This window comes from Lepisosteus platostomus, chromosome 7 (genome assembly GCF_059453375.1).
Source record: "Lepisosteus platostomus isolate fLepPlt1 chromosome 7, fLepPlt1.hap1, whole genome shotgun sequence".
Taxonomy (NCBI): domain Eukaryota; kingdom Metazoa; phylum Chordata; class Actinopteri; order Semionotiformes; family Lepisosteidae; genus Lepisosteus; species Lepisosteus platostomus.
The window spans coordinates 19,758,737-19,778,222 of NC_142617.1; the positions used below are offsets into that span (position 1 = coordinate 19,758,737).

The following is a 19,486-nucleotide window of genomic DNA, read 5'->3' on the forward strand; positions in this document are numbered from 1 at the left end:
AAAGCCTAAGGAATATGTTTTGGCAAATTAAAAGTTTCTGTAATTTGTAGAAAATATAAAGAGAAATTACCACACACTGGATACTAATTCAGTCTGAGACTCAAGGTTAATGCTGAAAACTGATCTATTACTGAGATTTGACACTAAAATCTTCTAGCATGCATTCATAAAAAAATAAGTAAAGTACACCTTAAAGTTCAGTACAGCTTTCAGTATTTATTTCCTAAGACACTGAGGTTTACAGTTCTCACACATACTCACTCAGTAGTTCCTTCACTTTGTGCTTGTGTGCCACGGAATGAATAGCATTCAGAATTGGAGTGTCTTTTGCTGTGGTGCTCCATTTGTGCAGGAGTATGAGAGCCTCAGTGCAGGACAATGTCCTCTCTTTCAGGGTCATATGTCCCTTCTCCCTATAGGTACCAAGGGTTGTGCTCCGGTGCGTCAGCACTGAGCTCAGCGTCTGTAAGAACTGAGCCAGCTGGAGAGCTTTCGAACAGGTCCTGTGAAACACAAAACACAATCCGAAATTTAATCAATGATAGACCTCAAGATGATTTTTGCTGGGGCAAACATCAAATGTCAGCTCAAACAAGTCTTGCGTGTCCGATCCCCTAATGGATTTAAGAAAGAGGTTCCATAAAAAAGGAGGCCTAGCTGCCGGAAGATGAGCAGTACCCTGGAGCTGTTTCAGAGTACCATGGCTGAATCCTGTGAGGGAACTCCACATCTAAGGGGTTCAGGGGAGAAAACAGCTCTGCTAAGCAAGCAGGATCTGAGGTGAGGAACACTTTATAAGTCAGTAAAACAGTTTCAAAATCAATGCTAAAAGAGACTGGGACACCTGCAATTGAAGAACAGGAGTAATGTGTTGTGTAGCCTTAGTTTTAGAGCAGGACAATTATGTATTGATAATTTGGAGACTGAAGATTTAGGTAAACCTCCAAGCAAACAATTAAATTAGTCAGTGCAGGCAGTGAGGAGCTTTAATCCTGCAAGGGCCTTCCTTACTTTAGCAATGTGTTTTAGGTGAAGGTTAAGCAATCCTGATACCTGATCAGGTGGTTCTGATACGATTGTCAGTTTTGAGTTCATAAGCCACAATGACTCCCAAGGTCTTTGCATTTGACTTGACTACTAAGAAAGGCTGCAAATAACACCGAGAAAGAAGTACCAGAAATATTACTTGTATTTTGTCACAATTAACGCGTTGCCATGGACAAGACTATACCATAGACACCACGGTCTAGGATATACACCACTGGTGTCCACAAGAGGGAGTGCCGTCTTTCTCCACAGAAACAGGTTCCTGAGTTTCTAGTCTTTAACTTGTTTAAGGGATTGGTTAGGAATCTGTATGGAACTTACTCTACATAAGTCAGTCTTCAAGCCATATAGCTTAGCTTACATGAACAGATTTTCTGATGATTACAGTGTATTTAGAAAACAACATAAAAATATCTATGGATTAAATGGACACTGTAGAAATCATTTACAATAGTTCTATATACATTCAAATTTCTAAGTGAAGTTAGCAGTGATAAGCATTGGTGTCTCGCAGCACTGGGGCCCTGGATTCAATTCCTGGATTTTGTGTGAAGTTCTCCCTTTTTTGTGTGACATCCAGCTTCCACCCACTGTCCAAAGACATAGTGGAAGGTTAAACTGTTAACCGTTAACCTGTGTGTCTTTGTGTCCATCTGTGCCCAGATGGACTGGAATGAACTGAAGGCCACATCCTCATGTGTTTGATTTAGACAAGTTTGGAATATAAAGGGATTTACACTGATTTGGAGATGGGCTGGTTAGAGTAGGTTTTTGTGTAGACTGTTGAAATTTGGGACAATAAAATCTCCTTTAACCTGTATTTTTCTCTCTCTGTGTTTAGACTTCATGATCCTCCTTGGTAGAGGCAGTCCTGTCACAGTAACCTTGGGAGTGCCTGTATCTTTATGTAAAGCAGATCTCTCTCTTCATGATATACAGTACAAGCTGACTTTCACATCCTCCCTGTATGGACACAGCATCTCTAAACCTTAAAGCTCTGGTACTATAGTACCTGGTACCATGTTCACAAAATCAGACATGTTTGATTATGATTATGTTTAGGCATGTCTACACCTCTTTACAGCCCATCCACCTGTGGATGGATTTTCTAACCACTTCTTCCAATTCAGGGTCGTGGGGAGCCAGAGCCTATTGTGGCAAGCAACACGTGCAAGGCAAGATACATCCCAGATGGGGTGCCAGTCCACCACAGGCAATCTTTTCATAATGTAGAACAGAAGATGATAGTTTTTGACAGCTGGTGATTAACTGTTGCAGCACCTGTGATCTTAGTTCTTTTTTACACACTTCAAATAGACATAAAGGTTTTGAGCATGCTTTTTACAATCGTATTACTATCACTGTGCCCAAACACATCCTTCTATACAAATTAAGTGCTACAATTATGTTATGATTATTTAATGGTGTCAGGAAATGTAATGTGCCCAAGAAGCAGGCAGTGACTGATTTTCTGAATCCGTTCAGGAGCCGAGCTGCTGATACATAGCCATGAAGATGTAACTGGACCGGATGAAGAGACCTCCTAACGAAATGCCAGTGTTTGTAAATACTCCCCAGCTGTACTGGAAGACTTTTTATTTTGCAATGATTTTTGTTTTTAGAGGATATTCGCTCACTGTCAACCCCTCACACAGCAGGATATTTGGCTAAATGGTGCATAAGTTCTTACTGAATGTGTCTGATGAAGGCAAGCAGCAAATGCACAAACTCGTCGATGAGGGGAAGAGGGAGACACTTCAAGGTCTTGGAGGGAGTCTCGTCAGCAGCAGAGTGGACCGCCCTGCTCTCTTTATCACCCAGGTTTGTGAACCAGAGAGTGTGCACTAGAGAAATAAGGCTGGACAGGATTCTGCTTTCAATAAACCTACAAGAAAAAACCACAGATACCAACATTGTCAGAATAACTATGGATTTCATAGTGCCTTGTTCTATTTGGGTCTTATTCCAGCTCCAGAAAACCTAGTACAACAGAAAATGTTTTTTCTCTCCTCTTCCTTATGTTCGTTGTAAATTTGAAAATGTATCATGGTTTTCTGGATTTTCATGTCATGACTGAAATTACAAAAACAGCTTCTACATCACAAAATACATTCACTTAATAAACATTTTCTTAAAAAGGGGTCTCAGTTGTCTGACTGTTATTTTTTCCTTGCTTGAGAAACTGACAAGTGTGTCCAATATGATTATTCATACTGATAGATGCTCTTTATCCAAGGTGACCAATTACAATAAAAGGCTATATACAAAATTTAAAATAATGCACTTTAACTGCTCCTGTATAGTCCCAATCAAGTAGGTTTTATACAGTAGAAAAATCACTTAATCAGCAATTTACAAATATTTGGAACTATTTTATGATTTAATTGTGGATGACATGTTAAATTGTTTAGAAATGATTTTGGAACACAAATACAGGACCAGAGATTAGTTTGCAGTACACTAGCATTGCATTGATCAGTAATTCTTCCCATTTTTTTTTTAAATGGTCGCTTAGGGTAAGATTAACTGCACTGGGGGGCTCTTTAAGACAGAGGTTCTTTAGCCTCGAAAATGTGTCGGGCAAAGGTAAAAGGCTGTAGAATGTGCCCCAGAGGCAGAGAGTGGCCTGCTGATATGCTGAATTCATTTAGGAGCCAAGCTGCTGACGCAATGCCATGAGGATGTTATGTAACTGGGGTGGATGAATGAACCTCCTAGTGAGATGCTAAGGTTTGTAAATACTCCCCAGATGGGCTGACTCACCTCTTCTCTAGGACTTGCAGTATCCAGGTTAAAAGGCCATGACACTTAATGAGCTCATAAGCAGCTTTTGTCACATGGGCAGCTTGCCGTAAGACGTCTAAAATCTGAATCTGAGACATAAGGATTACATAAGAGATGACAACAACCCAGCAGGACAGCCAAAGACAGTGCTGAGATACACACTTAAAAGTGCTGAGTCCAGATCGGGAGACGTAATATTAAAACTAACACTCCCAGTGTTGACTGATTTAGAATATTCCTTGTCAACTGTGGTTGGTACGTTCTAATAATGAAACTAATGTCCTGGGACTATTAAATACTGGAACTATAGGACTGAAGAGAAATCATTGGTAATTTAGGCTGAAAGATTCAAAGGAACACAAAAAGTATCCCAACTCCTTACAGTACGCAGAGAACAGAGAAACAGACCCGGGAGACAAAACGGAGAATATAACGTGCATTTTTTACACAATGAGCTCTGGATATCCTCCAGGAAGATAATGGGAATTGTATTTTTTACTTTTTAACTTGAATTATATGACTAAATGCAAACAAGTTTTTGGATTGTGACTTTATAACACATGCAGCACAGAAGCTAGTCAGACCCGAGTTACAGTCTGAGTTGCTTCAGTCAGTTTAAAGTTTGCACTGTGCACATTGCACTTAATTTTTATTCTGTTGTAATTTAAAGTTTTTCCAGAGAGTTTTAAGAGTGCTGGGCATTATACAGCACTGCTCAGAGTCACACAACTTAATACTCCAACAAAAACAATAATGGTCAAAAAACACACACACCCTTTCAGAAATTCTCTCATCTGCTTTGAGAGACAAGAGCAGTTTTGAGATGCATAGTTCCTACAATCTCTTAAACTCTTGTTTTCTTTCTGACCTGACGTGTGGCTCACCTGAACAGATTCCTCGCAGATTGGATTGCTACAGTAGCTTAAAAGGATTTGAAAAACACCTTGGCGATCACACAGCTCATAGCAATTCTTGTCTTTCAGTCCTTCAACAAGAAAACCAAGAAGCCAGTGACGCTCCACTTTATGCTGCAGAGAAAAAAATGCATTGGTGTTTTATTCAGTTGTTTCTTTTAAACCTTTTCTTATTGTGGACAACAATCCACATGGTAGCCATAGGTTTTCACTTTCTGTTTTAGAAACTAAACAGGAATAAATGGGTTTGGCTTCCAATAACTCTAATATACAAAGTGTTAAGACTGTAAGTGAGCTCATTTGTTTCCGGCAGGTTACAGCAATAAACTTTCTATTAATTGTGGACAGCCTCCAATGTCTTCCTTTAATGCTGAAAGAAATGTTGATGTTGCTGCTGCAAATTGACATAAACACTCCTGTGAGAGATCCTGTGCCTTAAAATAAAGGCAATCCTCCCTCTGTAAAAGTATTGGAGATGTCTGATAAGATAAAATATGCTTTTATTAAATATAGTTAAAAAATAACAGAAAACGATGGCAGTGATTAGCATAGCTGCCTTGCAATTCTGGGGCCCTGGGTTCAATGACTGGATTTCCTCTGGGAGCTCCAGTTTCCTCCCACAGTCCAAAAACATACTGGTAGGTTAACAAGCTTCTGGGAAAATAGGGGCAGAGCGGTGGCTCTGTGGCTAAGGATCTGCGCCTGTGGCTGGAAAGTTGCTGGTTCGTACCCTGTGGCTGGCAGAGGAATCCTACTCTGTTGGGCCCTTGAGCAAGGCCTTTAACCTCAACTGCTCCAGGGGCGCCGTATAAATGGCTGACCCTGCTCTCTGAACCCAAGCTTCTCTCCCTGTCTGTGTGTCTCATGGAGAGCAAGCTGGGGTATGCGAAAAGACAAATTCCTAATGCAAGAAATTGTATATGGCCAATAAAGTGTTCTTAAATTAGCCCTGGTATGAATGTAAGCATTTTTTTTGTGCATGCCCAGTGATGGCCTTGTGCCGAATTCTTGGTGGGATAGCCTCTGGCTCTCTTGTAACCCTGTATTCGATTAAGTGATTAGAAAATGGATGGATGGAGCAATAAGCAATGTTAACAGATATTAGGTGTTCTGCTGTAATGAATTGTGCACGAAAGAGAGAGAAAACACAATTTAATGTCATATCAGTTTAACATATGAAACATTTACCTCCAAATCAAAGCTGTAAAACAGCTTGAAGAAGCCAGGGACCTTTTGAAGGTCCAAATATTGATGGGATAGGAGAAACTTGTTGAGAACCACATACATGTGTTCCTCTAGGAAAAGGGAGGAAAAAAGAACATGTCAGAATCCGAGCTGAAGGAAGGGCAGAGAGTCAAACAAATTCCAAATTCATAAGCGACTAACCTGGTTTGAGCATTTGCTGGGCCACTCTAGAAATATACGCAACCAGCAGGAATGAAAGCCTAATGTTTGGCTGTCGAATACCATTCCTCACAGCATCCATCAGATACAGCAACTACGACACAAAACCACAACACAGAAATAAACTGCACTGAGGCGAAGGGAGAAGAATAGGAGGAGAACAAGCCCTTTGACTTCTATGTGCTCACTTGTACCCTAGAATCCAGGCACATCTGCAAGCTGGATTTGATGAGATAAATATTGACATCCCCTCTGAGACTTGCGGCATGCTTAGACCTGCTGGTGGTGAACTGGCTCCTTGCAGTTAAACTTTGCTCTCATGCTCCCATTTAGTGTAGTATGATAGAGTGACTGTTAGCACTGCAGCCTCTTGGGCCCCGAGTTTGATTCCTGTGTGAAGTTTCTACAGTTCTCCCATTTTCGTATGTGAAGTAGTATCTCTGAGATATGAAAAAAAATTACAAAATGCGCTCTTGTAGTTGAAATATCATTTGATGACAGATCACAATTCTGTAAGTTTTTATTGTACTAAGCACTAAACAGAGATACAGCGTCTAAAATAAATAAGGTTACAATTTACTTGATAGTGTCTGTCATAAAGTCTTCATAAACACCATACAACATGAGATAATGATAGGCATAAAAACCATATGACAAAATCAATTTTAACATAAACATAGCAAGACCACTGTCTCGGTCTCACATCTGCAGAAAGTTCTGGTTATCTCTCAAATCTTTCATGCCGTCTTCCAGCACTTTCACCTGACTCAGAATTCTGGAATTCTGCTCCTAGCTCTCCTCCGTAGTGTCTCTTGTTGAGAACTGTTTGGAATAACTGCTCCCTCTAACGTCATTGGCACAAGTGTTTGCCAAAGCATAGGCTGGTGCACGCCGATACATTGTGTAGTGTATATGAAGGAGCTATTACGTAGTTCAAGTTAAGCGTTACCAATTGAATAATTGATGTCTGTTGGCAAAACACTGACACACAGCGTGAGCCCACTGTTTTAAGTACCGGCTGGCCTTACCTGTCTTCTTTCCTTGAACCGAGCTCCATCTAAATGGTGATAAAACTGTCCCAAGACCTGATAAGCTGCTGCTCTCACGTGGGGATCATAGCTGCTGAGAGCAGCTACAGTGACGCCAAAAGCATTGCAGGACACAAACTTGTAGCAGTCAACCACGCACTCTGCCCAGAGACAAGAGCCCAGAATAAATAACACAAACTACCGACGTCTCAGCCTGGTTCGGGCCAGGCTGTGCCATTGACTCCCCATTTGTAAAGAGAAGGATAATTAATTGTACAGATGGGTGTAAAGAAGAGGAAACGATGATTTATTTCAATATAAATGTTATAAATAACTATTTCATATATTTTGTGCAGACCTATTCAAACACCTAAGCATGTATATTGCACAAAAGCAAGAAAATCTCCCATTACAGAAAAGTTAATAAAGATCCTCTTCAGGCTTTACAAAATGCACAAATTCTTGTGCATAATGCAACAGTACCAATAAAACAGGAAAGCAAATATTACTTAAACATTGTGACTCTTGAAGAGCGTTATCTAGTTAGAATCTGGTGCTGGCATTTTGGCAATATCCATTATCCTGTGAAAACTAAAATAGTTTCGAGTACCCTACAGTGAGTGGAGGCACAGCACTTAGCATTGCTGCTTTGCAGCACTGGAGCCCTGGGTATTCTCCCTGTGTTCACGGGGTACCCACTGAATGTTTTGGTTTCCTCCTGCATACTGACGTATGGGTATACTAATTGGTTTCTGTATATTTTGCCCTGGTATGAGTATTTGCATGTATGTTTCTGTGTGTGCCTTGCTATGGACTGGCGTCCAGTCCAGGGTGTAACCTGTCTTGAATCTGTTCCTTGCTGGGATAGATTTCGGCTCCCCCACATCCCTGTACTGGATAAGTGGAGGATGAGAAAATGGATGGATACAGCCATAAAGTGGGAGCTTCTCTACACGTAATCGGCAGATAGTTTACTATTTTTAATTTGCTAAGTAGATGCCTAAGTCATCTAAAATGACTTATAATACAATTTTTTGTAGAAGAAACATATCATTTTCAATAATGATCACGCATAAACAGTAAGATGACAAAATTAAATGAAAAAAAAAGCTGTGACACAAAATGAAACATTAACATCCAAGATCTGTCTACAGCTAGGATGGGCATCAAACAGCAAGACAAACAGCCCGCTGGTCTGCACTCAGTGTCTCCAGTAAGCAGGAACAACAAACAAACCACAGAGCCAACCTGAGAGTCAAGGGTACACCCTGACATTACAAACTCACCAGCAGTGCCAGACTGATGTCTTACCTGGCTTGAGAAGAACACTGAAGAGGGGAAGAAGAAAGCAGGGGTCATACAGAGCACTCAGGTCCCCTATCCGCTTATCGGTGAACAATAGTTCCTCTTCATCCTGCAAGTTGGGAAAAGTATGACAGAACATCAGCTAACACTGGAAACCACAAACAACTTCACTGGGCGAAAGACCAGGCAAGACTAAACAGAACTAACATCTGCCAGAAAATAATTAAACATAACAAATTCCCCACTAAACCCTGAAATTCTTGTGACAAGCAAAATGCATCAGAAGATAAGATCTATGATAAGACAGAATACATTGCTGTCTTTATAGGGCTGAGCTGTGTTAATAGAAAAGTAAAATAACAAAAGGATGAAATGGGCAAATAATAAAGAAAAAGGTTATTTCTATTTTGTTTACAGTTTATCACAAATATAAACAGCACTAGAAATGTTTTCTTTTTCCATGTCCAACTGTTTTTTTTTTTCAAGCTGCGTGGCAAGAAATGTACACACAGAATAAAACAGTGGACCTGGACACATCATTTATGTACCAAATAAATATAGGTCCTCTTTACTTTATCGAGGATGCTAACTTGTGTCGATGTGTTCTGCTGCTCTGAGCAACAGCCTTCAACACAGGGAAGGCTTCAGGGGAAAATAAAGGAGCTGTGTGGGAATGGCTTGTGGCCTCTGAACTGCATTACCTGCGGAATGATTCGGCGCTGTTGAGGAAAGTGCAGCGCCGTGTGAAGCATTTTGTCTGGTTTCAGCAGGGCCAGGACATCCTGGGAGGTGGGCTGCTGCCACAGGGAGCTCCCTAGACTCCTGGAGGCTTTGTGGTGCTCCACGGCAGCAGGCCCCCACAGCAGAGACCTCGGGGAACAAAACCGTGACACGTGTTGGCCAACCCGCTGGCTCGTGGGAAGGCAAGACCCTCCCTTCCTGTCTGTCTTGCAACAGTTCCGAGCTGTTGTGTATCACAGCATGTGACACACAACCTGTTAGCCCTGAAGATGTCAAACTATATTAGACCAAAACTCTGATGAACCTACTGATCACAAATTTAAAAACTGTCCATTTAAAGGTTTAATAAAGGTTTCTTCCATTTAATCGGTGAAAAAACATCTTAAATTGGGTTAATAATCTGAGGCCAGCAAGTGGGTTAAATTTCTTATTAACACCACACCTCAACCAGACCTCCTAATGCTTAGTCCTAATGGCAGATTCTACAATTTCCATTAAGAAGTGAAATCATAAGACTTAATCTGTGACAGATAGATAATTAAAATGTTTCAGAAAACAGGACAAATGGAGCCTGACACAACAGATTTGAGCTTGGACCACAATAATTGCCAGATATAACTGGGATTTCTCGAGAGCTGCCACACAATTGGTTCAGCACCACTAGAGATGACTGGGCCAGATTCTCAGCCAAGACGTAGACTCTTGGGCCGTGAGTGACTGAGAGGAGGATGTGTCAGAACAAAGTACAGTATATAAGAAAATAATTTCAAATGCTAAAAAATACTTAAGGAAGAACAGATGCTTAAAATACCTATTGAACTATTACCAAAAGTGAATTTTACTGCTGGTTTAATATTCATTCTACCCTAAGACACACATCTTAGTGATACTTTTTCATTGAATCTGTGAAGTCCCAGTTCAAGTACCACTCCTTCTATAGGTAACTGTCAAAGTAGCGCAGATCTAGATAGCAAACTTACTGAAATTCAACCAGACTAACACCATTTCTTTCATACTCCTGTAGTAGTTGTAACATTTTCTGGTCTGAAAAAGAAACATTTGGAGATTATATTATATACGTAGCACATTTACCTAAAATTAATTTGGGGAGTTTTATTTTTCAACTCTGGATCGCTCTCATAGTAATTTAGCATTTTACATCACTATAAAGTCTTACTGTTTACTGTACACATACGTTTAATAACTCACTCCTAATCCTCAAATAAAGAAATTACTAAAGTGCCTTGCCTCCTGTTAATATTATTAATTTAAGCTATTATTCCATGAGATACATTAATTGAGAATACATTCTGAGTTACAATGAAAAATACCTTGATCATGTGTATATCACCAGTGTCCAATCTGGGATTTTAACCCACAACCCTCTGGTCTGGAGTCCAGAGCCCTAAACACTACTAGATGGTGCTGCCATTAAATTAATGCCTTTACAAATCTGGCTCTTCAAGACATATTTCTGTCAAGAGTTAAATGGATGAACTATACCACTATTAAACTGAATGAAACATGTGCTTTGATAAAAAGCTACTATTTTATTACAGCAATACTGTTAAACATGACAATAAAGATATAACTAGAAGCCCAATTATTAGTGTATAAAACATCCAGGAGCCAGGAACAGGAAGCAGAGGGGAATCGAAATCCACACCAGGGAAGAGAGGGTCTTTGAAGTTCCTTCACTTTTCCCTCAAAACTTCAGAAAAAGAGCTGTGTTTTCCTACCTGTGGTACTCAAAGTTGCTCCATACGCTCCCATAAGAACAGAAAAATGAGCACTGCTGCAAACACCAGGACACTTTTTTACCAGGGTAAGCAAGACAGTCACGAGGGCATCTGTGAATTCCCAAAGGAATAAACAAATCACAATACTGAGCCACGTTTATGGTGTTTTAGGTATTCCGTTTTACTTTTCATAAAATTTCCCCTTGTTATATAAAAAGCAAAACTCAAAATTGTGAATGGCTTGACCTCCATTTGGGTCCACTTTAACTCAAAAGATGGTTCTCGGTTCTAAACAACAGGACTGATAAACAAACGTGTACAGAGCTTGTAAACAATTAAAATCAATCAGAACTTGGGCTGCATTCTTATCCTTTACAAAACAGATAAAAATCATATCAAAATTGAAAGAAAGGGTGTATGCAAACGGTAGATATGGGAAAAAAAAGCATTTGATAATTTATTAACTTTACAAATAAAAAAAACATTCTAATTTCTATTCTGATACATTCTGTTAAAGTGAATCGGTAATAAAAAAGAAAAAACAGCTATCTACCTTTCCAATTTCAGAATCTGACATGCTTTGATCTCTCCACTACCTTCAGCATTAACGCTGATCAGGGGAGCGATACAGCTCTCTCTGATGACACTGCTCACTCACAGGTGCAAGGGCACCTCAGTTCAAGGAGTGACCGTTACGCTGGAAATCCCTGCCTACTCTAATCCACCAATCCAAAGCTCTGCTAAATGTACACAACCACTATGCCATTCCCAGCTACAGTTGGCCAAAAACATAGTCCAGGGTGGGCAAACTCGGGCTGGACTGATTGTTCAGTGATTTTTCAATGAACATGGAAGAGATGTAGCTGACAAATAAGGACAGATGAAAAAACAAATTCTTATCAGTTAAATTTGTGATGCCAGTACTTGTGCTTAAAATCTCAAGCCTTCGTCCAGAATGTCCTTTGATTTGGCATCACAGTATATCTCTAACCTGTTGCTCAGTAGCACCTATAGGGGGCTCTGGGCTCCTGGGAGCTTGAAGTGTTGTCAGTGAGAGCTCAACTAGTAATCTGCATTGCACTTTTGAGGCCATGGGGTTCACAGTCTGAAAAACCGACAGATCGGTCTGCATTTCTGACAAAAACATACAGATTCCTCTTTTCCCCTGAGCTGTACAGGACAAGGGTCATACCACTCAATCAAGTTGATTCTGGATGATTGGAGATAACAGATGGGGGGGGGGGGTATAAATATTTTATACACAGGATATCCATCCACCCATTTTCTAAACGCTTCTTCCGATGCAGGGCCGCGGGGGAGATGAGGATACACCCTGGATAGGATGCCAGTCCCTCACAGGGCAAATACACTCTCACACCTAAGGCAAATTAATCCACACAGAGGATATACATTTGTAAATTTCAGTCACCTTTCGTTCCATTCTGTTCCTCTTCTGCCGGCAGTAGAGTGGACAAAAATAATGAATGGCTTGTTACCATCATGTGAACTGTGCCCAATTCCACAAGATCTTTCGAAGAATCGATAGCCTCATGTACCAGGACCAGCAGGTTATTCAGATTTTCTAAAAAGACCTGGTCTCTGTAGCGATACCTAGACAGTGAAACAGGAGGGAGCAGGAGTCCACATGAAATGTATTTTTAAACCCACTGAAACTGATGCTTTTAATAGTAGCACCATGCATGCAGATTGCAGGATACACAAAAACATGTGTAGGATAGCTAAAATAACATTCCTTCTGAATTTATAAACAAGCAAACTTTTATGAATTCCAAATCAGATGGATAAAGATTTTCTCATTTCTTTTCACGTTAACTCCAAGTGTTCCAGACTAATTTAAAAGCCTTTGGCCTTAGTTCATAAAGTAGTTAAGTGACAAAATTTTAAATAGGATCCTTATTTTGACTTCTTAACTTGGGCACCTAAATAATTTCACATTCATATAATATCTTAATCTTAGCAAGGTCCTTCACTCTTGTCTCTGTGTGCTGTATATGTCTGGAGAATGTATATAATAAAGATACCAAAATAGCTTACTTCAGCCCAGTCTTCACAAAGCTGTTCCAGTCCGATGCAGTGACCTGTTTGACAGACCCCTGTATGACAAGCACAGACCTTATTGTAGGATAAATAAAGCACAAAGTTTTAACACTGGTCTTGACACTTCACTTCTTCAATAAATTTGCAATGGTTTTGCAATTTAAATTCTCCCATTTGCTTCTCAATTTGGCTCACTACTGTAACCCTACACAGCACTAAGATAAAGGCAAACCATGGACACACTACTTTCACAGAGAACAGGATCACTCCAGATAAAGAGTGCTTCTGCACTCTTGAATATCATAGCTCTTCCAAAACAGACAGGAAGCAATGGTTATGAATAGGACATTCCCTAGTTAGGAACAAATAAAGGTTTATTCCATGCTGAAAAGAGAAGAAAAGAAACACAATGTTACGGTTGTGGAGCCTTCTTCCGCTGAACTTTACTTGTTTACTTGACTTGATGCAGCTACCTACTTGAACTACATTCCCTAGTTACTCTACACAGCACTTGACATCTGTAAAATTGGCTTTTGAACCTCCTTCCCGTAAAGAAAATAAATTGGACAAAGCCTAAGGCAGGCATTCTAACTGATGGGAAGCAAAATGATATTTAAACTCTGTGAAATTGCTTTTAAAAGCAAAAGTAGGAGGCCCGTCTTAACCCAAAGGGTTGTGGGAGTACCAATTAATGACTAACTTCAAAAGGGCCAGAGAGCTTGAATGGCCTCCTCTTGTATGTAATGTATCTTATGGGCTCATTTAATGGGTTGAGAAGTAGGCAAATTTCAGGCTGCAAACAAACCACACATGACACAGGTCTCACACACTAATTAACATAAATAAAGCTAGTAGCCTTGTTTATTACAGCCCTGAAAACACCCCCAAGACTGACTCTAATCCAGACAGCTGGCTACTCACATGCACCAAACACTATTATAACACGTGGTTTTGGAATTCAGCTAGGACTATAGGATTTGATACATGATTTGTGTGGAAACAAACTATATACCAGGAGTCTTTGGAGCTGCTGCAGCATCTTCTCTTCCTTCTCCTGCACGGCTTGCTCCTGCTCTTTGTATTTGGTGTATGATGCCTTCAGCCACTTAAAAGATGCTGTTAGCAGAGATCTCTTCCAGCTGGCCTGGGTCTGTGGAGCTCCAGCAAGCCCTTCGGTAATGGAATCCACCAGCATCCACCTGCCAAACACAAAACAGGCTCATGTAACCATCTGCAACAGGTCACACACAGATTGAATCTCATTCACTTTTCAAAGTAGAACTGATAGGCATGCACAATATGATCAAAAGCCATGATATGATATTATATAATATGATATGATATGATATGTGATATAAGCCAGCAGCCATATCACCTTGCAACTCACAACTGGCAACCCACTGAAGCTAAGCAGGTGTGAGCCTGGTCAGTACCTGGATTGGAGACCTCCTGAGAAAGCTAAGGTTGCTGCTGGAAGAGGTGTCAGTGGGGCCGGCAGGGGGCACTCACTCTGTGGTGCATGTGGGTCCTAATGCCCCAGTATAGTGATGGGGATACTATACTGTAAAAAGGCACCATCCTTCGGAGATATAGGCCAAGATAAATACACATACAAAAAAGCAGCCATGGCACAACATACTTACTGGTGTGCTTACAATGTAAAAGCACAGCAGGTCTGGAGTATAATCTGAAATTGTGATGCCTGAAGGACCATTCTAAATCACAGGAATCTGCCATTTCTTTCTTTAGACTTATTCCAGCACAAACTTCACTTTTCACACAGGATGGTACGACTTCTCAACTAATTGGAATTACACAGGTAAAAGGTGCCCTTAGTAACGTTTTCGCAAAAGTGGAAAAGTCTCTGCAAGTTTTGCTGGCTTGGACACCAAAGGACCAGTATACCTTTCAAAACCGTCCACGCTCTCTAGGAGAGAAGAGAGCCGGTCAGTGGCACCGGCCAAGTCTTCCACCTGGGCCGCAAGCTTGATCAGGCCGGAGAGAACATCCACCTGCAAGGCCAGAGCCTGAGCTGGACTGCCAGACAGCACCATGTCCAACAGCTTCGCCAGCAAAGCTTCTTTGAGATCTCTCAGCACTGCGGCATGGACTGCACAGGAGGAACAGAAACAGCAGGGGACAAGAATATTTCTACACTGCAAATCTCTATAGCACCAATAGTTTAATTAACACCACTGTTAAAAGGTTGCGTGGTAAAAACATTCAGATCAGGACGTCTGCTCATAAAAAACGGAGGAATTGAGAGGACAATTTCACTGGACGTGGCTGCAAGCACCCTTTAACCTCTCCAAACCAAAAAAAGTCAACAGGGTTAAGGGTAAGATGTAAGACCTTAAACAGACTATTGGGTAACTGTTCAAATGCTCTGGCTCTGTAACAATTACAGCCCAGTGCGGCCAGTGGGGGGCACTCATCCTGCGGTCTGTGTGGGTTCTAATGCCCCAGTATAGTAATGGGGACACTATACTGTAAAAAGGTACCATCATTCGTATCAGACGTAAAACCGAGGTCCTGACTCTCTGTGGTCATTAAAAATCCCAGGGGGGTTCTCAAAAAGGGTAAGGGTGTTACCCTGGTTTCCTGGCCAAGTTTCCCATTGGCCTTTACCAATCATGGCCTACTAACGGCCTCTGTTCTCCTTCCCACTGATAGCTGGTGTGTGGTGAGCCTTTGCATCATCCAGGTACACTGGTGGTGGTGGAGGGGAGTCCCCATTACCTGTAAAGCGCTTTGAGTGGAGTGTCGAGAAAAGTGCTACTGTATATAATTGTAAGGAATTATTATTATTACCGTTACATCTCCAGCCCACTGGTGGAATCAACGCAGGGTGGTCTGAGAAACAGTTTCAGTTGCACTCACTAGATTTCAACACGCATGATGAGCACAGGAGGATAATTTACTTTGGGGAAAAAAAAATGTCATACCTTCCTTGGGCCTCATGGGGTCTTGGCAGCTTGGCATTTCCAGGTACACTTTGACAAGGGGAAGAAATGCCTCAAAGTGTTTCTCCACTTGCTTCATGCTGCCTGGCTCCAGGCACCACAGCTCGAACCGCAGACGATGTGTTGCACAGGTCTGGAGCAGCAAGGCCCCGATGGCCTGGCAGGTGTGGGTCAGGCGCTGGAGGCAGTATATGAGAATGTCGGTTTGTACCAGTTTAGAGCAGACAGGCTCAGTCTGCAGGGCCTTCAGCAGAAATATCTCCAGGGGCTCACTGCAGCACGACAACAGCAGCGTTCCCAGGCCTCTGAAGTGCTCGTGCGACACAAACACGGAGTCCTCCGGGGAGCTCTCAGTTAAGACCTGAAGCGCGCTCTGGGCGTACACACTAAGCTCCTCTGGGGAGCCATGCTTGCCAGCTACAACCAGAAACTCTTGTGGGAGAAGAAGTATAGCTGAAACAATTTCCTTGAGTCTCGCAGGCTCCATGTATTTATGAAACTCCATTAATCCTTCTATTGGGTGAGATCTCTTGTTTGTTCTTCTTGCCAAACTCTTCAGCTTTGCTGTTTCCATCTCTTTTAAAACTGCCTTTTCAATGGCTGCTAAATACTTGCTGATAAGGTCAAGGCTACCTAGGTTTTCCATCAGCTGGGCAGTTAGCTTCAGAAGGCTGAGGATATTGGAGCTGATTTGTGTGCACAGCTTTTTGGATTTGATGGGGTTGAGATTGTGGGGTGGCAGTGACTCCAACTCTACAGCTAGGAACCACTGCTCCAGAGTTGGATGACTGAAAATGGATTTGAGCACAGCTCCCAGCACCTGAAAGCCAGAAATAAAAAAAAACTGTTATTGTGAGCACTGTCAATCTTGTAATCCTAAACATTTATATTGTAATTCATTTAATTCTTTAAGAGACCCTAGGATTTTGCAAAGGGAGATCTGAGGATAGCGTAAATCTTTCTTAGGCCATCTTGATAAAAAAGCTTACCAAAAGCAAAGATAAGTCTACAGTCTACAAAAAGAGATTAATATTCTTTTGTTATTTTTGTTAAAATGTATTAATGTCAGGTTTCCAGGTTTATCCATTAACCAATAAATTAATCCATTATCTTAGTAATTTAATTTTGGTTTGTGGACCAGTCAGTCTGTCAGTCTGCTTGCAAATTTGGCATAATACCACATTCCCAGGGCTTGTGACAAAGTTTCATAAGAATAATTTACTCCTTAAGTACACAACTCCAAGGCCAACTCCAACTCCATGCAGCAACATCTATAAATCTTTAAAAACTATTAACATCCTCAGGCTCAGAAGAACAGCTGAAACAGTTGAATTAAGCAAACAGTTCAGTCACATTATTAAGAACACATGAAAGCTAGGTGGTAATGGAACAGTGTTTAGAGATGTCTAATGAATTGTTCCAGAGTTATGTTTCACTGTATATCGACACCTCACTGAAAGCTAAGATCACAATTCCCGATACTTGAATTTATATTAGGTAAACAAAATCATCCATAAACGCCCTTTGCCTTAGGTATCCGTCTCACTGTCTTTGGAAAAACAAATGCTCCATAGGATCAAGCACCAAACATGGAGAGACCTACCAGATCTTTCTCTGCTTTTTCATCCTGAGCTGTATTCACATCAACAAAGAGGTCAGATTCGTCCTGGGAATTCGAAGAAACAGCCTCACCGGTTTCTTCCAAGCACTGAAGTCTATTAATTAAGGTTCTTAGCAGGTCCATGTAGACATTCAGTAATACCACTCCAGTGTCTTTTGAAAACTGAAGATAAATCAGAATACTTTAGCTCTAGTCCAGTACGATTACTTAGAAAACATAAGAGCACCATCCAGATTTCTGTTCTTTCTAGTAACAGGATGAATAAGGAGCAATGTTTTACGCTTTAATTATAAGTTTAACGTGCAAAAAAACAAAAAAAGACTAAAAAGTACCATTAATCCTAAAACAATATTTAAAAATATAAAAATAATTTGCTATCATCATTGTCAAAGTCAAGTTATATACACATTACATGTTGACAGGTATGAAAAGTCTTAGACACTTGGACTGAAATGATATTACTCTTCCTTTCTTCACTGTAACACCTTGGGGCAGTTAGCTGTATTACTGCTGTATTACTAAGGAGCTAAGGAGTATGTTAGCTCTTGCTGAACAGTGTTAGCACTGAGTAATTTAAGACAGTTGCATCAATTAAGAGTTTTCTGTAACATGCAAATCTAGTCAGATCTGTCCTCTTAGAGCAAGGCAGTACCTGAGGCTACCAGCTAACAGTATGGAGTGTTCTTAGCCATGATGGGCTTTTGACATAAAACACTGCATAATGTAGCCTGCCTATTGAGCACACCTTCTTACTGTAGCTTGCCTTAAAGAAAATACTAAGTTGAGTCCTCTCTCATGTAACGGCAGATGAAATATTCATTGTCCTTCTGGCGTGGTGGGGAAGGAGATGTAGATCCAGGCAAAAGAACTTACCATTCCGAAGTTGTCCACACAGGTTTTTATGTAGAGCAGAACATGTTTCACAGCCACGGGAAGGTCGCTGGTGTGAAGCTTGGAGACAGCACTTTCAGCGCTCTCCTTGAAAGAGTCTTGCAGCATGTAGGTGGCTCCTCTGCTGTAGGCTGCCTTCATCAAACAGGAAAATGAGCCAGGTGCAGAGGGGGGATCAGGAGAAGGGAAGTCTGATGATTTAAACTTGTTTGGGGGGAAGAGTGCAAAGAAACAAAAATGAAGAGAATGAATGCCCTGAAATTTAGAGGCTGTCATGAATTTCATTGTCATGAAACATAAAAAAATTAAAGGAAGATGATATGCTTAGGAGAAAAGGTATAATCTGTAAAGAAAAGCAAAGTACATAATCTGTCCATTTGGTTTTATAAAAAAGCACATTAAAATCCTTAACAATCTAAACCCAGTCCAATCTATAGTAAAAAAGAAAGAAATGCAATACATTGTCTATATTAAATTTAGTTTTCTTTGGATTGCAGCCAGGCAGCGCAGCAGTGCAGTGGTCGGCATTGGTGCCTCACAGAGCTGGGGTGCTATCAGTGTGGAGTTCGTATGTTCTCCCCGTGTTCAAGTGGGTTTCCTCCAGGTGGTTCAATTTCCTCCCACAGTCCAAAAACAAACTGATCGGATAAACAAACTGGTGTCTGGGAAAACTGGCTCTGGTGTGAGTGTGTGCATGTCTGTTTGTGCCCTGCGATGGACTGACGTCATGTCCATGGTGTACCCTGCCTTGTGCCAGTTGCTAGCTGCTAGCTGGGATGGGCTTCAGCTCCCCCATGAGCCTGCACTGGAAGAAGTGGTTAAAAAATTGATCCTTGAAGGACTGGGGAGGCTGTGTTTTCTGTTCTACTACACCAAGGCTGTGGAATGACCTCCCTGCAAAAACAGACTTTACAAGCCTGTTGGCACTCTCAAACAACCGTCCCAAAAAATACTTAAGTACAGCGCCTTCTGATTCTGTGTTTATTAGATA

At 41.1% G+C, this 19,486-nt stretch overlaps 1 protein-coding gene across 1 annotated transcript in view; it reads right to left on the reverse strand.

Annotated features, from left to right (window-relative positions):
- The window catches only part of urb1 (URB1 ribosome biogenesis homolog), a 42,015-nt gene that overhangs the window by 4,356 nt on the left and 18,173 nt on the right, over positions 1-19,486 (reverse strand). The window contains exons 20-37 of the mRNA XM_088639611.1: positions 18,478-18,699; positions 17,587-17,766; positions 15,966-16,803; positions 14,926-15,130; positions 14,033-14,219; positions 13,018-13,076; positions 12,392-12,573; positions 10,963-11,073; positions 10,204-10,267; positions 9,184-9,352; positions 8,489-8,591; positions 7,178-7,338; positions 6,132-6,243; positions 5,934-6,040; positions 4,716-4,859; positions 3,811-3,920; positions 2,738-2,932; positions 262-503 (exon numbers count right to left, since the gene is read on the reverse strand). Of these exons, the coding sequence (XP_088495737.1) occupies positions 262-503; positions 2,738-2,932; positions 3,811-3,920; positions 4,716-4,859; positions 5,934-6,040; positions 6,132-6,243; positions 7,178-7,338; positions 8,489-8,591; positions 9,184-9,352; positions 10,204-10,267; positions 10,963-11,073; positions 12,392-12,573; positions 13,018-13,076; positions 14,033-14,219; positions 14,926-15,130; positions 15,966-16,803; positions 17,587-17,766; positions 18,478-18,699 (3,391 nt within the window). The remainder of the gene's footprint in view (positions 1-261; positions 504-2,737; positions 2,933-3,810; positions 3,921-4,715; positions 4,860-5,933; positions 6,041-6,131; positions 6,244-7,177; positions 7,339-8,488; positions 8,592-9,183; positions 9,353-10,203; positions 10,268-10,962; positions 11,074-12,391; positions 12,574-13,017; positions 13,077-14,032; positions 14,220-14,925; positions 15,131-15,965; positions 16,804-17,586; positions 17,767-18,477; positions 18,700-19,486) is intronic.